This window comes from Berghia stephanieae, chromosome 4 (genome assembly GCF_034508935.2).
Source record: "Berghia stephanieae isolate SIO BIC M18660-M18661 chromosome 4, UCSD_Bste_1.3, whole genome shotgun sequence".
Lineage (NCBI taxonomy): Eukaryota > Metazoa > Mollusca > Gastropoda > Nudibranchia > Aeolidiidae > Berghia > Berghia stephanieae.
In genome coordinates, this window is record NC_088363.1 from 82,433,691 (window position 1) to 82,453,152 (window position 19,462).

At 36.3% G+C, this 19,462-nt stretch overlaps 1 protein-coding gene across 1 annotated transcript in view; it reads right to left on the bottom strand.

Moving 5' to 3' along the window:
* The window catches only part of LOC144971381 (nucleoporin p54-like), a 28,700-nt gene extending 16,436 nt beyond the window's left edge, over positions 1 to 12,264 (bottom strand). Inside the window, exons 1-4 of the mRNA XM_078912195.1 lie at positions 12,031 to 12,264; positions 6,538 to 6,964; positions 4,284 to 4,463; positions 487 to 704 (exon numbers count right to left, since the gene is read on the bottom strand). Of these exons, the coding sequence (XP_078768321.1) occupies positions 487 to 704; positions 4,284 to 4,463; positions 6,538 to 6,829 (690 nt within the window). The 5' untranslated portion in view covers positions 6,830 to 6,964; positions 12,031 to 12,264. The remainder of the gene's footprint in view (positions 1 to 486; positions 705 to 4,283; positions 4,464 to 6,537; positions 6,965 to 12,030) is intronic.
* Positions 12,265 to 19,462: the final 7,198 nt, after the last annotated feature.

Consider the following 19,462-nt stretch of genomic DNA (forward strand, 5'->3'; position numbering starts at 1 on the left):
TTTTCTTGATCTTTTCACTGATACCATTCATTTTAAAAATGGTCGAAATGTAAATAAATTACAACAAGGTGAATTTATTGTGAAATCAACGAAAAACGCTCTCAATGCAGGTTATGCGGCAGTTTGCGGTACCTACTCTTAAGTCAAATTTTCTCGAAGAACTCGGGATATAAAATGAGTACCTGGTCTTTAACAGCATCGTCTCTGTCGGAAAAATTTGTAATATCGCCTAACAGGCATCATGTTCCGTACTACATGTTAAGCGTTGTTGTTGGCCAGGGACCCCTTGTAAAGCGCTTTGAGCACATTTAGTGGATATTGCGCTATATAAAAGCTCATATTTAAAGGCTCTTAACTCACATTCTCTAGCAGTACTTAGTGTAAAATCAGTACCTGGCCTTTAACAGCGTTGTCTCTGTCGGAAAAATTTGTAATATTGCCTAACAGGCATCATGTCTCATCCTCGTACATGTGAATAGTTCTCACCTTAAATCTACAAAATGGATTATCAGGCTTGAACTCCACCACACCGTTCTGTGCATAAAACCCTTTGCCTACGCCCCAGTACGCCTGGAGCTGATTCCATTTGGCAATGATAGCGTCTCTCTCGTCGCCGTAAATCTGTGGTAAGGACACAGCCATTGCAATGTTTGCCAGATTGGCCTCTTGTTGTTGCAATGCATTCTGTTGTGGGTTGGCAGCTCCTGGAGAAATGAAAAAGGATGAAAACTTTGAATGATTGTCTTTAAGCCCCATTTTGACAGCGTTAACCCCCAGTTTTAGAGAAAGAGAGACAGGCAGACAGGTTCTAGCTAACTTCTGGACAGCAGGGAAACTGCACCTGTTTGTTCCACCACACATCAATTCTCTCACTGCCTGTATATTGATTGGGGAAAATGGTGTCATTTTTAAAAGGATGAAATTCCACCTCTGACTCCAATAACACAGTTTTCTGTGGAGAACCGATCAGCGCCAGCACGCCGACCCTAGCTCATGTAAATGTCTACAATGGGGAGCCAAAAAGATTAAAATTTTAAAAATTGAGTACAATCCTAAAAAAACTATAATTTGTGCTAAATCTGATAATGGGCAATTATACCATACCAGCAATGTTATAATCAATATATGGGAAATTCCACGGGTAACGGACTGACAAATCAGACCAAAAATGCTTACATTTCGTGCTCTGAAATGCAATGTATCTACTGTATGGAGCTAAAATTTCCCATGGACATGTATCATGTCCGCCCTTATCATATATCAAAATGATAAAGATGAATCTTTATCAACTTCAATTTTTTTGACATTATAATGTTGTTAACGGACTGACATCAGAAAATCCATCTTTTTCAATTTTATATGTAGATGGATCAAACTTTCTGAAGTTAAACCTTCCAGTAACAAATACGTTCTTTTATAGTAACCACGAGATGTTGTTCTACAACCCACTAGCAATTTTTAAAAGATTGTCCAAAATTTGAATCTGCAGTCTCTGAAAAAGTGTCGGTAACGGACTGACACCTCTGAATTTTATTACTCAGAATAATGGTTACTACATAAAATCCAGAGCAAAGAACAAATTATGTAATTATGAACAACACTGAATACCCAGTGTGATTGATCAAACCAATACTCTTTTTTATATGGATGTCAAGCTACATTGGGCATGATGAGTAACTCGATGGGTGACATCTGATTACCTCGATCCCAACTTTGCTTTTGAAAAAATTAAATAATGAAATAATGATTCGTGGAGTTGAAATCTATTCTGTCAAAGCCAAATGGGAACTTTATTTCAACTATGAAATTGAATTATCCAAAAAAAAAAAATGTAGATAAGAAAGGACTTTAAAACTGGGGAAGGTTTAACATTCTTTTGGTACTTATTTTGAATATTAATTTTTATTCTGTATTTCATCTTGATTCCTCAAGCTTAGGAATTGTCAATAGGCCATGACCGTCACTGCAAACTGGTCGATAGGATTGGCAGTCAATCTCTTCCTCACCTGCACTTGACCAGAAAGCCAGTTATAAGATCTGAGAAAGATCTTCAAAAATTTCATTTTCCTATGCAGAGTGTGGGATTTCTCTTCTCTTAGAAGTAAATTCTGAGGTTCTGAGGGAGCAAAATAAACTTTAGCCAATTTTGATTCCTGAGAGAAATTCACTAACAATTGACAACCTCTTTTTCAGGGCGGGTTTTTACAGGAAACTTTTTTGAATTTTCGTCCTTTCTCTTTTTTCATCTCTCACAATTATGAAATCTTTTTCCCTTGGTGCTCGCCAAGAGTACTTCTTGTCCAAATAGAAATTTTCGATCAAATTATTTTATTTCATCTTGAAAGTCCATTTCCATGATTAAAATATTTCAAAAACCATTGGTTGATGGATTGGATGCCCTTAGCAGTACAGGCATAGTTAATTTTTTTTTTTAATTTTGGGAGGATTATAGACACTCAAACTCAAAGTTGAATTCAGTATTTTACTTTCCTGTGCTGAAATGTGAGGCAGATGTGTATTTAGGTGTGCTTGGTTTACTTTCTTTTGGAGTTGTAGATTGATCGGCTTTTCTCTTTTTTTTTTTCCATTTTGCTTGAAAAATCCCGTTATTTCTTTTAAGCGTCCTTTACAATCACTTTCAAAGTTTTCTTTGAGACTCCTGCTTTTTGTTGCCTATCTTTTTCCTATAACAATGTAATGCCCATCAGTTTTCAGTCTTTCTTGATAATTCCTCTGCTTTTGAACCATGGATAGAGTAGTCATCTTGAACCTGTGAATAAAGAAAATTGAGCGAAATTACATCATAAGCTATGAAAGTCAAATCGGAATAAAAAGCAAATCTTGTTTTCTTAAAAATAATACAGCAAAACTAAGAAAATAAAACTCATTTCTAACTTGTATCAATTTACTTTGTAACAACTAAAATATTGACATTATACACAGCTAAACAGCTTGCTGAACCACTAGATTTATAGCCTCAGTGACTCAAAAGTTTTTCACATTAATTTAAATGTTTGATTTCTTTTTCTTCCTCCCAGGGCTTCTTGCCCCTTTAACAGAAGACTACTACTGGCTCCATTGTCATAAGGATATTATAGAACAATAAACAGTGTTTTTCCCTTAATTCAACATAGCAAAAATCTTCAAGTGATCAAAAGATTCACAAGCTTTAAAAGATTCAACTTACCTATTGCAAAATAGCAGGCTTGATGTTGAAGACCAGTGTTTGAAATTTTATGATCCAAATGTTTATAACATGGCGGCCTGGTCAGTTGAAACACATTGGAGTGGACATTAGTCTTGAGACTTAAAAAACAACTTTTATACATTGTCTTTGAATTAAAATAGAATTAGTCAGTCTGTTACTGTCAGTCCGTTACCCTAAAAAATGTCAGTCCGTTACCCAACAAAAGTACCTTAAATGATAAATTGCTTGAAAAATTATCCTACAGTGCTAAAGCCATTCATGTAAGAACAGAAAATCTGAAATAGTGAGTTTGTACAACAATCACATCTTTCGTAGATGAAAAAATACTGTTTTAATGGTAACGGACTGACATACAATTTCCCAAGGTCATTAAAACGACCGATGAGGACAACATTTCATTAAAATCGTAAATTTGCATGTTTATATAGGTTCCTGATACTTATAATTGTTTTAATATCAATAAACAACAACAAAGGTGGCTATAATTTTGTAGAAGTTGCAAGATTTATAATATTGAGAAAATATTCTTTTTGTTCTTCAAATTGGGGATACCCTTACATAAAGCTACAATAAGCATCCTGTACCACAAATATGCATGAAATATCCTTATATTCATAATCCTGAATGATTTTCCAACAAATTGGTACCAAATTTTAACATGTTCTTAAGAATTTGTAAAACACCCCTTCGGTTGACATTTTCATGGAATTTCCCATAAAATGAAGAATAAAACATACTCTTTATAGACTATATACATAGTATCGAATTCTAGAATCCACCTATAAATCTGATATGACCCAGTCAGATAATATTATATACATTATGATCTTCAGGATTAAGAAAAAGATTTAAAAGTTTAAGTACACTAAATGATTGTAGTTTAAAAGTTTAAATGTTTAAATAAATAATATAGAAATTTAATAACGCTCAGCAAAATGTGCACAATTAACAAAAATGCTTAAGAATATGCATTGAATACACCACTGCAGCCATGTTTGAACTTGATTTATCTGTACGAATGACAAACGACTTGTTCACATTACAATTTTCCTCTTTGACCCTTCCAATAGCTTACCAAAGAAACCCCCACCGGCAGGGTTTGTGGTTGCTCCAAGTCCCCCAGCCGGCTTCCCAAACAAGCCACCACCAGCTGCTCCAGCCACTGTACCACCAAAACCCCCAAAGCCGACATTTGTCCCTGTACCTAGGCCTGCACCAAAACCTCCAGTGGTGGCTGTTCCAAATCCACCAAAACCTGTTGGATAATTGAAATAATAAATGTTGATGTTTGTTTGTTTTTAAGGGTTTTATGGCGCTTGCAACATTAAGGTCATATCAAAGCCAGTAAAAAGGAAGAAAATGGGATAATAAAAAGTTCTAGAATTACAATTAAAGCACCCAAGAAAATGTAAGACAAAGTGGAACTTGCTCCAATAGGAAACAGATGTGGATACTTCATATAACTTCTGGAATTCTTAATGTAGGAGTTTAATAGAAATTCTAAATGTACCTCACACACTTGAAACCAATGTCATATGAAAGAGCTGGCAACACAGATTACAAAACAGTTTGAATTTTGTTTGTATCTTGATTAGAAATGTAGTTACGGCAGTTCAAAGTCTGAAATTTCAGACCGATTTTTACCCCAAAATTACCATTGCAAAGTTGTGACCGAAATCGCGTGATGTTAATAAAAAATGGTTAAAACAGTCAATATGGAGTTCTTATCATATATTGTATACCAAAATGTTCGTCTTATCGAGGACAATGCATTTACATTAATAAAGAGGAAGATAAACATTTCAAATTAACACATTATTACATAATATGACGCAAATGTTACATAATCAAAAACTCGGCTAGACGTAAGAAACAATTTGCTCTATCACTTTTGGATTTATCCCCAATATCTCATTGAAACAATTGCAAATAATTCCCCTCTTCTAATTAATACATAGAGAATAAAAAAGGGTTTGAGAGTATTTAAATGAAAAGATATAAACATGTTGTGTAATGTCATAATGAGTTTATTTTTACCTATGGCAATTTAATTGCATATAAATAAAATGGTAGATTGAAAAAGTTCAAATAAATTGAAACAGATTCCCTATTATACCTAATTAGAAGGAAAGTTCTGGCTTTTAATACTTTAAAAAATTATGCTGAACCACTTTGGGTTTATTGCTATTACATCATTTGAACTGACAATTAATATAATTTTATCCCCCCACCCCCTCCCCCTTCTCTCTCAATATATGGGGGTGTCAAAACTAATAGAACTTCTTACCATAATAATTATTAAGGCTAAGCCTTTAGAATATGGATACAAATGATAAACATATCTAAACATATGGGAAAGAAACTTGATGACTTGATGGCAAAGTAAAATAAAATTAAATTAAAGCAATTGGTATTTTTAAAATATCGATATTATTAATATCGGATTTCACAAAGAGAAGATATATACGAACTTTTAAAACAAAAACTATAAAAAGCCTATAAATAAAGTTGGAAAGTATGTATTCAAAATAAAAACATAGCAAATAATAGTACTGAAAATATTATGGACTAAATTTAACATAATACATAACTAAGTTTAAAATATCGATATCGTCCGGCAGCCATGATGAGAAGATAATGTAAACAAGGCATTTCGGCGCAGAGTTAAAAGGTGTCTGCGCATCGATATAGAGCCCTGAAATTTGGCATGAACAAAGTTTAGATGTTATTCTAAAAACAAGCGTTTAAATTTTAAAAACACACGCGGTAAATAAAAAAATAAATGCATTTGAAAATTGCCAAATTTTAGCTTCATATAACTTCTGGAATTATTAATGGATTTTTCCTTAATTGGCACCATTTAAAAGGAAATTGAAAGACAAAAATAATGATATCAAAATATCTGCGATATTCCTCTTTATAACGAAATTATGCATCTTTAATTGAACCCCCCAAAACGCGAACGGCAATTTTCGGTCACAACTTTCCTATGGGCGAGTTGGGTCAAAATTTGACTGCCACTGCTGCTGCTCACTAAACTGCCTACTTAATGGAATTCCTTAATTGGCACCATTTAAAAGGAAATTGAAAGACGAAAATAATGATACCAAAATATCTGCGATATTCCTCTTTATAACGAAGTCATGCATCTTTAATTGAACCCCCATACGCGAACGGCAATTTCCAGTCACAACTTTCCTATGGACGAGTTGGGTCACAATTTGACTGCCACTGCTGCTGCTCACTACTAAACTGCCTATTCCAAGAGCACACTATCAAAGTACTTAGTCATAAATTGAAAAATAAAAATAAAAAAAGAGTACGATTACCTGTTGGAGCCGACGTAGTTGCAGTGCCAAAAGTGAAAGGGGATGCTGAAGTTGTTTTACCAAAACCACCAAAAAGTGACGAAGCTGTCGTTGTTGTGGCGGTTGTACCAAAACCTCCAAAACCAGGAGTGCCGGTGCTAGCGCTTGTGGTCGCTGTACCAAAAGTTCCAAACCCTCCACCAAGACCAGTTCCTGTTCCAAAGCCTGAAAACCCTGTCGATGCTGTTGATGCCGGTGTGCCAAATAGAGATGGCTGAGAAGTTTGAGCGGTTGAACCGAAATTAAAAGCCATATTAAATTGTTTTTTGAACCATGAGAACAGACTTTCGTTTTCGATAGTCAATTTTCAGAGCACCGACCTTGATTCCTTCCTCTAAAGAGTTCCATAAACTGAAGCGTTTCTTGAGATTATTTGATGACAATGACTCTATTTTATCATATTGGTTTGTTATGAAAAAAAACTAGCATGAAACGAACAACACCCTCGGCTTGAATTTTCATCATCATCATCATCATCATCATCATCATCATCATCATCATCATCATCATCATCATCATCATCATCACCATTATAATTATATACCTGTTACGTGTCTCTCAGACACGTAACGGAATTCGGTCTCCCATACCGTGTAGCAGGCAATGCGACCAAATCAATCAACACACACCATCAATAATGAATTGTCATCATAGCCATCACCGTGTGTGTTTTTAATGCCTTCAACCAACTTGAACATTTTACACGCCTACCAAACAAATTTTAGTCAAAACAAGATTATGACAAATCATTTTATTACTCGATCTCGCCATACGTGAACATCCCTCTCTAAAAGGTATTATCCGACCTGTCCATATATGCAGGTCTGACATCCCAACCCATTATGGGCCTGGTTCAGCATTGTTGTAATGGAAAATATTTTGCGTCATTTTTGTGACATCTTCATTACAACAATGAGCCCATAAGGAATGGGGTTATCAGACCTACGAACAAGGGCACGTTGGTATTATCCGACTTGTACTGATAATATTTGCAGGTCTGATAACCCAAATGTTATGGTCCATGAACGTCTATTTTATATCACACTGTTCTTATAAGAATAATAGAGACTCTCAAACCAACGTAAAATATTATCCATTACGACAACGTTAAAACTAGCCCATAACTGCATCAGTTAATCAGACCTGTAAATATATGCACGTTGGTATTATCCATATCAGGAGAAGCACGATTCCTAAAATTAATTAGATATTACGCTAAAACTGTGAAATTTGAGTCAACATAGATGTGTCAAAATGCATGCGCCATTGAGCGGGCAAGGGTTGCCGGGACTTATTTCGGCTCGAAACGGGGGCACCGTCCATTATGCGCTTCAGAGGGGTATCCCCATTCCCCCCCCCCTCTCTCTCTCTCTCTCTCTCTCTCTCTCTCTCTCTCTCTCTTTGATCTTACTTTGGACGAATTCAATCCCTCGTGGGGGCGGGGACGTACACTCCTCTAAGCTTGGTGAGAAGTTGCCAGGCTTTGGTACCAATAAGAGGAGACACTGGGTGGCTGCGAATCGGCTTCGGTCGAGGAGCTACCTAACGGCAAGTGCGCTTCATCAGTGGGGACTTTCCACCTGTCCAACAGGTACCCGCTGTGGGCAAACCCGAAACGGCAGAGCATCTAGTTGAACGGTTTGTTGTGACGATGCTACCAGGCGGGTTCGCGACGGTGCACGAATGCGGACCGGACTTTGCTGATTGGGTCGATCGTCATAACATGGTAGTGTGAGTGAGAACCATAAGAGGCTGCTGCCATTGAGGGAAGTGAGTATTTATTTCTCAAACTTTAAATTAAAAAAGGAAATATTTTCTCGTTCTGATCTTTGCAGTTAACTGATGTATTCTGGCAACAAAAACAAAAACAAAACAAAAACCCATTTATTTTAAAATTTGGTCAGAAAACTCGTCCTTTAAATATCGATCGATCAAAATAACCCCCATCTTGGAATAAAATCTTTACCCTGGGACTTCGCGGTCTTCCTTTAAGGGGCGGTTTGAGTCTTAAAAAAAAAACAAAATTAATTACCTACATTGGGCGGCTTTAATCATTCTCTATCGCAACATAAATAATATAAGATACGCAGACGATACGGTACTCATTGCAACATCAGAAATCCAACTTCAAAAGATTGTTGACAAAGTGGTAGTGGATAGTGAAGCCAAGGGAATGGAAGTGAATATCACCAAAACGGAATGCATGGTAATACAGAAAAACCCCGAAAACAACAACACCTGCAATATAACGATTCACGGCGAGCAACTTACCAACGTAGAAAGTTTTAAATACCTAGGTTCAATAGTGACAACAGATGGAAGATGTAACCGAGACATACGAGCAAGAATAGCTCAAGCCAAACAGGCCTTCATGGACCTGGGAAACATTTTGAAAAACAAACCGATGTCGTTCGGGATTAGATTCCGAGTCTTGAAGTGTTACGTGTGGCCAATCTTGTTATACGGATGCGAAAGCTGGACTACAAATGCAGAAACACAAAAGAACATTGAAGCTTTTGAAATGTGGTGCTTGAGAAGGATGCAGAGAATATCGTATACTGCACACAAAACGAACGAAGAAGTGCTAAAACAAACATACCAACAAAGGAAACTAATGCCCTTAATAGTGGATCGACAACTATCCTTTTTCGGACACATAGTAAGGAAAGATAAGAATGAATACCTGGCAAGTTGTGGAAAAATACCTGGTAAACGCGCCCGGGGAGACAAAGAAAAACACTCATAGACCAACTGAAGGGCTTCACCAACCTAACAATCCAAGAGCTGTTTGAAAAGGCAAGAGACAGGGAGGAATGGAGAGAGATAATTCATGCAGTATCCGAAGCCTGGACCAGGCATGGAACCTAGAAGAAGAAGAAGATCGTAATTATAGGTTTAAAAACAACAATTTGGTGAAAAATATAAATCATATGTGTTGATACCTGTTTTGCGACCTAATTTGGGGGTCTTGCATATAAAAAAAAACATAACAATCTTGTGGCAAACGTTCCAAAAAACCCCAAAAAACCTAATGAATGAATGGCCTCCATATTCTTTCCTCTTATCAATATTGTAGCAATTTGTGTCATCATAGAGATTTTACAGCTTTAGCTTATGGAAATTTTATTAGAACATTACAATGTTGATAATCAAATTGTTATGACAAAATTGATGTTAAAAATAAATAATTTGGATAATAATTCAAAATACACATACCTTATTTTAAAAAATATCTCTGATGATATATTACAACTTTTTCCACCAAAATCTCAAAATCAATTCGTTGAAGGATTTTCCTAATAATTAGACCCGAACCTCCCCTTAAGTCCCAGGTTTGAGAGTTTTTGTCAAGATGAGGGTCGTTTAAATTGTTTGATATTAGAAGGACGCGTTTTCTGGCCAAATTTTTAAGTAGAATGTTTTTCTAGAACGTCAGTTATCTAACTTAAAACTCAATTGTCTTCATCTAGTTCATACCGACATAAAACCAGATTGACGTGGTGGGTCACCTGTTATAGACATGATGCAATCAAAGGTAGATCAACATAACCTTGTTAACGCTCCCCCCCCCCCCTTTCATACACACACACACACACATACACACACATACACACGTACACACATACACATACACCCACATACACACATACACACACATACACACATACACACATACACACATACACACACATACACACATACACACATACACACACACACACACACTCACACGTTTTCAAAGTTTTACCGTGTCTGAAATACACTCAAAATCCTCTTTTTAAAAAAAATATTATCTCACAAATAAGACCATATTATTATAGAGTCAAATTTCCACTGTATACAGTACAAATCGCCTGTCATGCGCACATTCTTGTACTTGCATATCAGTGTATTTGTAACTACTATAAAACAGGTACCCATTTAGGGGGGGGGGTGATCTTATTTATTTATTTATGTTTTTGGTTTTGTTTTTATTCATTTAATAATTATTATCTTTTTTAATGAATAGAAGATTGCCGTTTTCTGTCATATTATTATATTTAATGAGACAATGAAAAGGAGAACAAGCTGTCTTCATTGTCTTATAGAGAAATACTATTGTACACTCAATTTTTTAAAAATTCCCTTTATTCATCCCTAAGAGGATTTTTAACTTTAGGATCTATTTCAAGGGAAGACTGGAATAGCACAGCGTCAACCACAGTGCAGTGCCGCAAACTAAGCTAGGGCGAGCGCAAACTAAGCTGGGACGAGGTGACTTGCTCAAGGCCACACAACGAGAAGGGTAGTCGAACTCGGTACATTTCGGATACGAAGCAGAGACCGTACGCTGAGCCATGCCGTTGTCCCCACAACACTCAAACAACACGTTAAAAAAAATTGGTCAGAATACTCATCCAAAATGGCCCTGGTCTTGGCAAAAAAATTCAAACCTGGGACTTCATGGAAGTACATACCATGTTTGAGAGTTTTTGTCAAAGTGTTTTGACAGTTTAGCGTTTCTCTGGTGATTCTAAAGTGTCTAATCGATTAAATAAATACAAATTATTTCGCCTGTAGTGTTTCATTAATTCTGTTTTGTTGATAAAGGGGAAACCCGAAACGTCCACTGTGTCTGTTTTCGTATATCAAATTAAAGCTTACATTCAAATTCACATTGTTATTTTTTCTCCGAGCTGCAAGTAGCACCATCTACACTAATAGATTAAAAGAGATTTTCTATCAGTTTGTGACTTAGCTGGTCTCCTCAGAGAATATCGCGTTGAAAGAGTTGTCTTCAATTACTACAGCACCCATGATCACAAAGCTTGGATGATCTCCCTTACAAGACAGATGGAAAGAACAATGATAACAACAATAAAATGACGGCCATCTCACCAGAACAACTAGACATACAACGACATTCACGCATTCAAAGAAAACCCCACTCAAAAACACTAAAAACCCAATCTACAAACTCAAACATCTTCAAATATTCATTTAATTTGCACCCAGAACTATCAAAGACTAGAACGCAATTCCCGAATCATGTGTGAACACAACCGATTTATAAACATCTAAACGAAGATTATCAAAATTCTTTCTGCCTAAACTAAACACCAACAATGGCTGTCACATTCAACAATTCTCTCCGCCTTTGAATACAAATTAAATACTCAGAATTGAGTCAACTTCGAGTAACATTCAGATTCATTTTCAGACACAATAGACCTGAAAGTGAGTTATAAAAAAACAATAGGTATTAATGATGAACTCTCATTTAGCGCAGTAATTCCGAAACATCAGACTCTAAGCGCTTAATTGAATTATATCAATCTCCTCAAACCCCCCCCCCCCCCCCCTTACACACACATACACATACACATACACACACACACTCTCTCTCTCACACACACACACACATACACACACATTCGCACAACACGAACCAGACGCCTATCGTGCTTCTCATACCATTAGTTCACTAAAATCAAAGAATAACCACTTCCAAAATGAAAACATTCTGTCCAAGATTTAGGCGAACGCTCAACAAGATTCTTTTTCACAGGTGATATGTTGTAAGGCGTTCCATATAGAAGGCCCAGAATAAGAAAAGGATTTATCCCATCTGTATGTAGTGTGTATATCATCAGCAGCAGAACCACCAACACCACCACTAACACCACTATCACTAACACCACCACTAACACCACTATCACTAACACCACCACTAACACCACTATCACTAACACCACCATTAACACCACCATTAACACCACCATCACTAACACCACCACTAACACCACCATTAACACCACCATCACTAACAGCACCACTAACACCACCATCACGACCACTAACACCACCATCACGACCACTAACACCACCATCACGACCACTAACACCACCACCACGACCACTAACACCATCATCACGACCACTAACACCACCATCACGACCACTAACACCACCATCACGACCACTAACACCACCATCACGACCACTAACACCACCATCACGACCACTAACACTACCATCACTACAACCACCACAACGACTACTAACACCACCACCACGACCACTAACACCATCATCACGACCACTAACACCACCACCACGACTACTAACACCACACCACGACCACTAACACCACCATCACGACCACTAACACTACCATCACTACAACCACCACAACGACTACTAACACCACCACCACGACCACTAACACCATCATCACGACAACTAACACCACCACCACGACTACTAACACCACCACCACGACCACTAACACTACCATCACGACCACTAACACTACCATTACTACAACCACCACAACGACTACTAACACCACCATCAACACCACCACCACCACGACCACCACTAACACCACCACCACCATCACTACCACCACCACTACCACTAAATCCGCCACCACCACCACAAACACCACCATCACCACCACTAACACCACCACCCCCTCCACCACTAATACCACCACCACCACCACCACCACCAACAACAACAACAACAACAACAACAACAACAACAACAACAAAAGCAACAAAACAAAAATGCAGTTAAAGTTGGACAGGGCATTCCGTCCTCATTGATAGTCAAGCCAATACGCATTGATAACTGGAAACACTTCCACCTGGAATGCAACAACTATGTTATAATAATATAATGATGTTACTGTTGACTTATTTCAGTTGTCCCAAGGTCCCGATAGCTCGGTGGCTAGGACATTCACCTCAAAATCAAAGGGATCCGTATCGATCCCTGATGAAAATCGATAATTTTCCCTCTCGTCGATCCAGGAGTGATTGGGTAGTTGGCCCAGTTAGATACGGCGGAAAGTACTTTGTAATTTATAAACGTTCCATCCGAAGGGTAACAGCAATAGTTAATGTCTGTTTAACAAGATACAACCGTGGGAGAGAGAGAGAGGGAGAGAGAGAGAGAGAGAGAGAGAGAGAGAGAGAGAGAGAGAATAAATAGTGTGTGTGTGTGTGTGCATGTGTGGGTGGGTGTGTGAGAGAGAAAGAGGGGAAGGAGGGAAGGATAAATAGTGAGACACAAAGAGAGAGAGAGAGAGAGAGAGAGAGAGAGAGAGAGAGAGAGAGAGAGAGAGAGAGAGAGAGAGAGGGGTGGGGGGGGGGAGAGAAGAGAAGAGAAGAGAGAGAGAGAGAGAGAGAGAGAGAGAGAGAGAGAGAGAGAGAGAGAGAGAGAGAGAGAGAATATTATGGTGACCTTAAAAACGCATGCCTCATATTATGAAACTGGTCAATATAATTTATAGAATGTGATGTCTTATGATCTGGTATGATAATTTGAGTAGCGCCTACTTCCCCGAATAGCTATAGGTCCGACGTTCTCATATTTCCAGGTCTGATAACTGAACGTAATTATGGGCTTGATTTAACATTGTTGTAAGGTGTATGCCAATATTTTGCGTCTATTTGAAAGTAATTCCAACAAGACAATAAGTCCATAATAACAGTTTGAGTTATCAGACCTGCAAATAATTGCACGTTGGCAATGCCGTATCTACGGGACTATCTCACCTTCAGATCATTATGTTCCTGATCAACTCTTCTATGGTCGAAGTCCTTTTTTTTTTTTTTTTTTTTTTTTTTTTGCCTCGTTCGTTTCTTTTTTTTTATTTTATTTTATTTTATTTTTTTTTATTCTGTTGTTGTTGTTGTTGTTTTTTTGTTTTGTTTTTCAGCCAGGATGAAAATAAATGAAAACATGGACTTTGAACAGTCTTAAACTTCTAGATAACACCGATTAGTCCTTCAAGCGGCATTTAGATAGTGTTAAGTGCCAAGGACGGCAGATCTCAGGAAACAAACACTCAACACTGGTAACAGTTGGTTGAAACTGTAACGCAATAATCCGACGTGCACTTGTTTGTAGGTGTGATAATCCAATTCCTTATGGGCTCATTGTTTTAATGGAAATCTAAATAAAAAAATTAAGAAATGACGCAAAATTAAATATGGCCCATTACAACAATGTTAATCTAGGCCCATAAGTGGGTTCGGATGTCAGACCTGCATAATATATGTCCACGTTGCAATAATCTAACTCTGTTCTGCGATGTGCAGTACATTGACAAATCATTAACAAACATTTTTTTTCTCAGGAAAACTCTTATCTCTTACTTCCAATATATATATATATATATATATATATATATATATATATATATATATATATATATATATATATATATATATATATATATATATATATATATATATATAAAACGGTCGATCTTATCGTGACAAAAAAATCTCAACCTTTGGATGTTATGCTTCGAGAAGCGGATGTGGACAGGAGAAATTAATGGATTAAAGGCGATTGGAACAGCTTCGAAAAGAAACAAATAGATTAAATACCAAACACGGAGCGTTTCTGGATCAAATCCATTCTTCAGTCGATAACTGAAACAATATAAACATTACTAAAATCCAGACAGATCGAAAAACAAAAACAAAGTCCAATAAAAATTATAACAACCCCCCCCCCCCCCCCCAAAAAAAAAAAAAAAAAAAAAAAAAACAAAAAACAAAAAAAAAAAAAAAAAAAAAAAAACAAAGCAAAAACAACAAAACAACAACAGTTTTGGTACGTTTTGTCGGCTAGTACGATCTCGGATTGTAAAGAAATTGAAGCATTCGCTCGCTCACTAAAGCTGAGCTATAAAACAAAGTTGATCTTTTATATAGAGCAATATCCACAAAACATGCTCAAAGCGCTTTAAAGGGGTCCCTGACCTACAGCAACACTAAACATTTAGGATGAGATTAGGCGCCTGTTAGTTGATATTACATTTTTGGGGGGACAGAGACAACGCTGTTAACGACCAGGTGAGTGTTTGAGAATGTGAATAAAGAGCCTTTTCAAAGGAGGACTCTACGATGCGCCGAGCAAGGCTTGAACCTAGGACATTCAGATCCGAAAGCGCTTGTCATACCACACGACCACATAGCCCCATAATTAGCAGTATTTGTTCTGATTGTTTTTTTTTTAATTTATGCACCTAATTTTATCCATCATAAGCGAATCATCCGCTTCATTCCGCACAAGTGCTGTTTTTGTTTTTTTGTTTTTGTTTTTTTTTTTTTTTTGGGGGGGGGGGGGGGGGGGGGGGGTTGTTATTTTTTTTTAACCAAGACGTCTGTGTGGAATTTACATGATGTGTCGATTAAAAAAAAAAATCATTTTTTTATTAGCTGAGAAAGGGATCTGAGCTCGAAACGTACCGTGTTTGATTTTTATTTATTTATTTATTTTATTATTATTATTATTATTATTATTATTATTATTATTATTATTATTATTATTATTATATTATTATTATTATTATTATTATTATTATTATTATTATTATTATTAGTAGTAGTAGTAGTAGTAGTAGTAGTAGTAGTAGTAGTAGTAGTAGTAGTAGTAGTAGTAGTAGTAGTAGTAGTAGTAGTAGTAGTTGCTGTTGTTGTATTGTAGTAGTGGGAGTGATGGGTTTAAACTCACACCGTCTTACAATAAAATTGAGATTATTTGAGAAGACGACAGCCATTTCTATCGATCCAAACTAGAAGAAAACGTTTCCTTACCAAAGTGACAAACACACGTTTTGTCACGGAACGGCTGCGTTCTGAAAATTCGTTATTTTTATAACTCGTAATATTATCAACTTCAGAGGCAAGCAGAACCAATCGACAAATAAAACTGCAACAACTAACGAAACCAAAGAGTACCCTCTCTCTCTCTCTCTCTCTCTCTCTCTCTCTCTCTCTCTCTCTCTCTCTCTCTCTCTCTCTATCTCTTCTCTCTCTCTCTCTCTCTCTCTCTCTCTCTCTCTCTCTCTCTCTCTCTCTTCTCTCTCTCTTCCACACGCACACAAACATAATATATATATATATAGAATACAAATTGTCACTCACATTTTCTGTGGCCGAGACTTTCGTTTCTGTGTCTCTTTACACGTCCTCAGTCGGCGTAATCCTTAATAATGTCCGAAGAAAAAATTCTTACTCCAAACCCGGACATTATTTTTTTTTCTTCGGACATTATTAAGGATTACGCCGACTTAGGACGTGTAAAGAGACACAGAAACGAACGTCTCGGCCACAAAAAATGTGAGTGACAATTTGTATTCTATATTAGCATCATTATCGAGCACTTTCGTACCTACGAGTACCCACCAACACTCATATATTATATATATATATATATATATATATATATATATATATATATATATATATATATATATATATATATATATGAGCCAAGGTCAAAAGGTGCCAATTTTTTTTCTCAAAATAAAAGTGACATAATAGTCCATTCAGGTTTCTATATATGTAGCAAAAACCCTGTACTTTATGAATCAAAGGCCCTTTAGATAACTTTAAGGTCTAACGCATCATAATATCGTCAACAATACCTATAGGTTGCTGGTGTCACCTGTGAACGGTGACACCAAAATGAGACAAAAAACTCAATAACCAAATGATTTTTGTTGAGTATCAAACTTTATTTAGTAAGTTATAGACAAAAGGACACAATCAACAACATTCATTGTACAAAAATATTACCAACTATTGGAGAAAATGTTGCTTTTTGGTGTCATCGGTCACAAGCAACATAGAATGCAAATATATTATTTCATAAAAATGTCTGTACATTAACAACAACAACAATATTGCATATGCTTATTACCAACAATGTTCAGAAACGTGTGGAATAAAATGTTGGAAATAATGTGACCAAAGCATGTCTTATTTAGCGACATTGTGTCACTTGTGACATTAGACCGATGACACCATTACTTATGTCACAAGCAATACCAAATTGCAATTTCTACAATATATCATTAATTTCAGTCAAACCAGTGTAATAACCACAGTTAAATATGGAATTTAATAATATTTCAGAAACCAAAGACTTCAAAAATAGAAATATACATGGAAATTAGAGCATCTGAATGTGACTTGTGACATAAGACCGGTGACACCATTACTTATGTCACAAGCAACACCAAATCACACTTTCGTCCATAATATATCATTATTTTCAGTCAAAAAAGCACAATAACCTACTATAAAATGAAATTCAATAATATTTTAAGAAACTAAATACTTTCAATTTGGAAATATACTTAGAAATTAGTAATACCATTGTTGCTATTACTTTGGTCAAAATCGGCACTAGAACGCAATTTTGCCTCAATAAATCAAGAATAGCAACTGAACACATTTAATATCGCCTGTTAAAATGTAATTCAATGACATTTCAAGCTTTGAAGAACATGAAAACAGAAATATATTAGAAACTTCAAACTTAAGTGTCACCTGTGACATTTTAACCAATGACACCAATGGTCACAAAAAGTACCAAAAGTCACACAAACACTAGATAAATATCAGCCATGGTAATGAATTCTTGTAACCATACGGTAACATCCGCCCTACTGCTCAAATCTGCTAGTTTGTAGTAATTTAGTGTGTTAATAGTAAATCAAATCAAATTTCTTGGCAACCCTTCTTTTATCTGGATTCGTCGAAAGCTTGAGTTTTGTTTTTTTCTTGATTGATACAACCCTGAAACATAAAAAATTAGAATTACAAGGAAATAATTAATTGTGTCAAAATCACAGTCTTATGTGAGATGTCATAATATCATATTTGTAAATAGAATAACAGCTGAAAACATAATTTTTTGGTGGCACTTTGTAATATCCAATATCAAGTGTTGCTTGTGACAATGTAAAATAGCGATGACACCAAAGTTCAACTTACCTTTTCTCCCTGGAGCCACGCTGTAAAGGCAAACGAAAGTGCTGCACTTCAAAGACTGGTAAGAAGGGTGGATCAAAATTGCGAATCGCCATTTAACGAAACAAACTTCCACGTGTTCACGCATGCCGTGTTGCTTGTGACAAATTACACCAAAACCAATAAACCTCAATATTGGCAAAACGGTATACATTTACTCAAAGATTTGAGTTCAGATAGTAAATGTATGCTTATTTCTCATAATTAAACATTTTATAAACATTAAACATGAGGTTTAACGTTTCGTGTCGAGGCTTAGTATTGTGCTGTGTTTGATGACACCAAAGGTCACAAGCAACACCAACTTTTTAAGAACTCTATATGAAACTTAATCAGATATGTAATATACTGCAACTGCGTTTAAAAGTAAATTTTGACTTTATACTATTAGTCAAATTTCAATCACGTGAGCTAAAACATCACATTTAATTTCTACATGATTTCTAAAAAGATGATGCGTTGACCTCGTTTTAAGCACATGCCAAACAGCATTCAAATTTCACTTTCAAGTTGTTTATTTCATATTCTGTTGAACAGAGTATGTTGTGCTATCTCATTTTATCTCTTCTTCATATTATCAATTGATTACAAGCATTAACCCAATAAAAACAGCCCATAATTAAGTAAAATTCAAATTTTCTTAACACTGGTATCAGACGGGCACCTTTTGACCTTGGCTCATATATATATATATATATATATATATATATATATATATATATATATATATATATATACATATATATATATATAATGTTTGTGTGCATATTGTGTATTTCACTCTCTGTCTCTCTCTCTCTCTCTCTCTCTCTCTCTGTCTGTCTCTGTCTCTCTCTCTCTCTCTCTCTCTCTCTCTCTCTCTCTCTCTCTTTCTTCATCTCTGTCTCACCCTCTCGCATGCACTCACTCTCTCCCTCCCCCTCTAATTCTCTCTCTCTCTCTCTCTCTCTCTCTCTCTCTCTCTCTCTCTCTCTCTCTCTCTCTCTCTTTCTCTCCCCCCCCCCTCTCTCTCTCTCTCTCTCTCTCTCTCTCTCTCTCCACACGCACACAAACATAATATATAC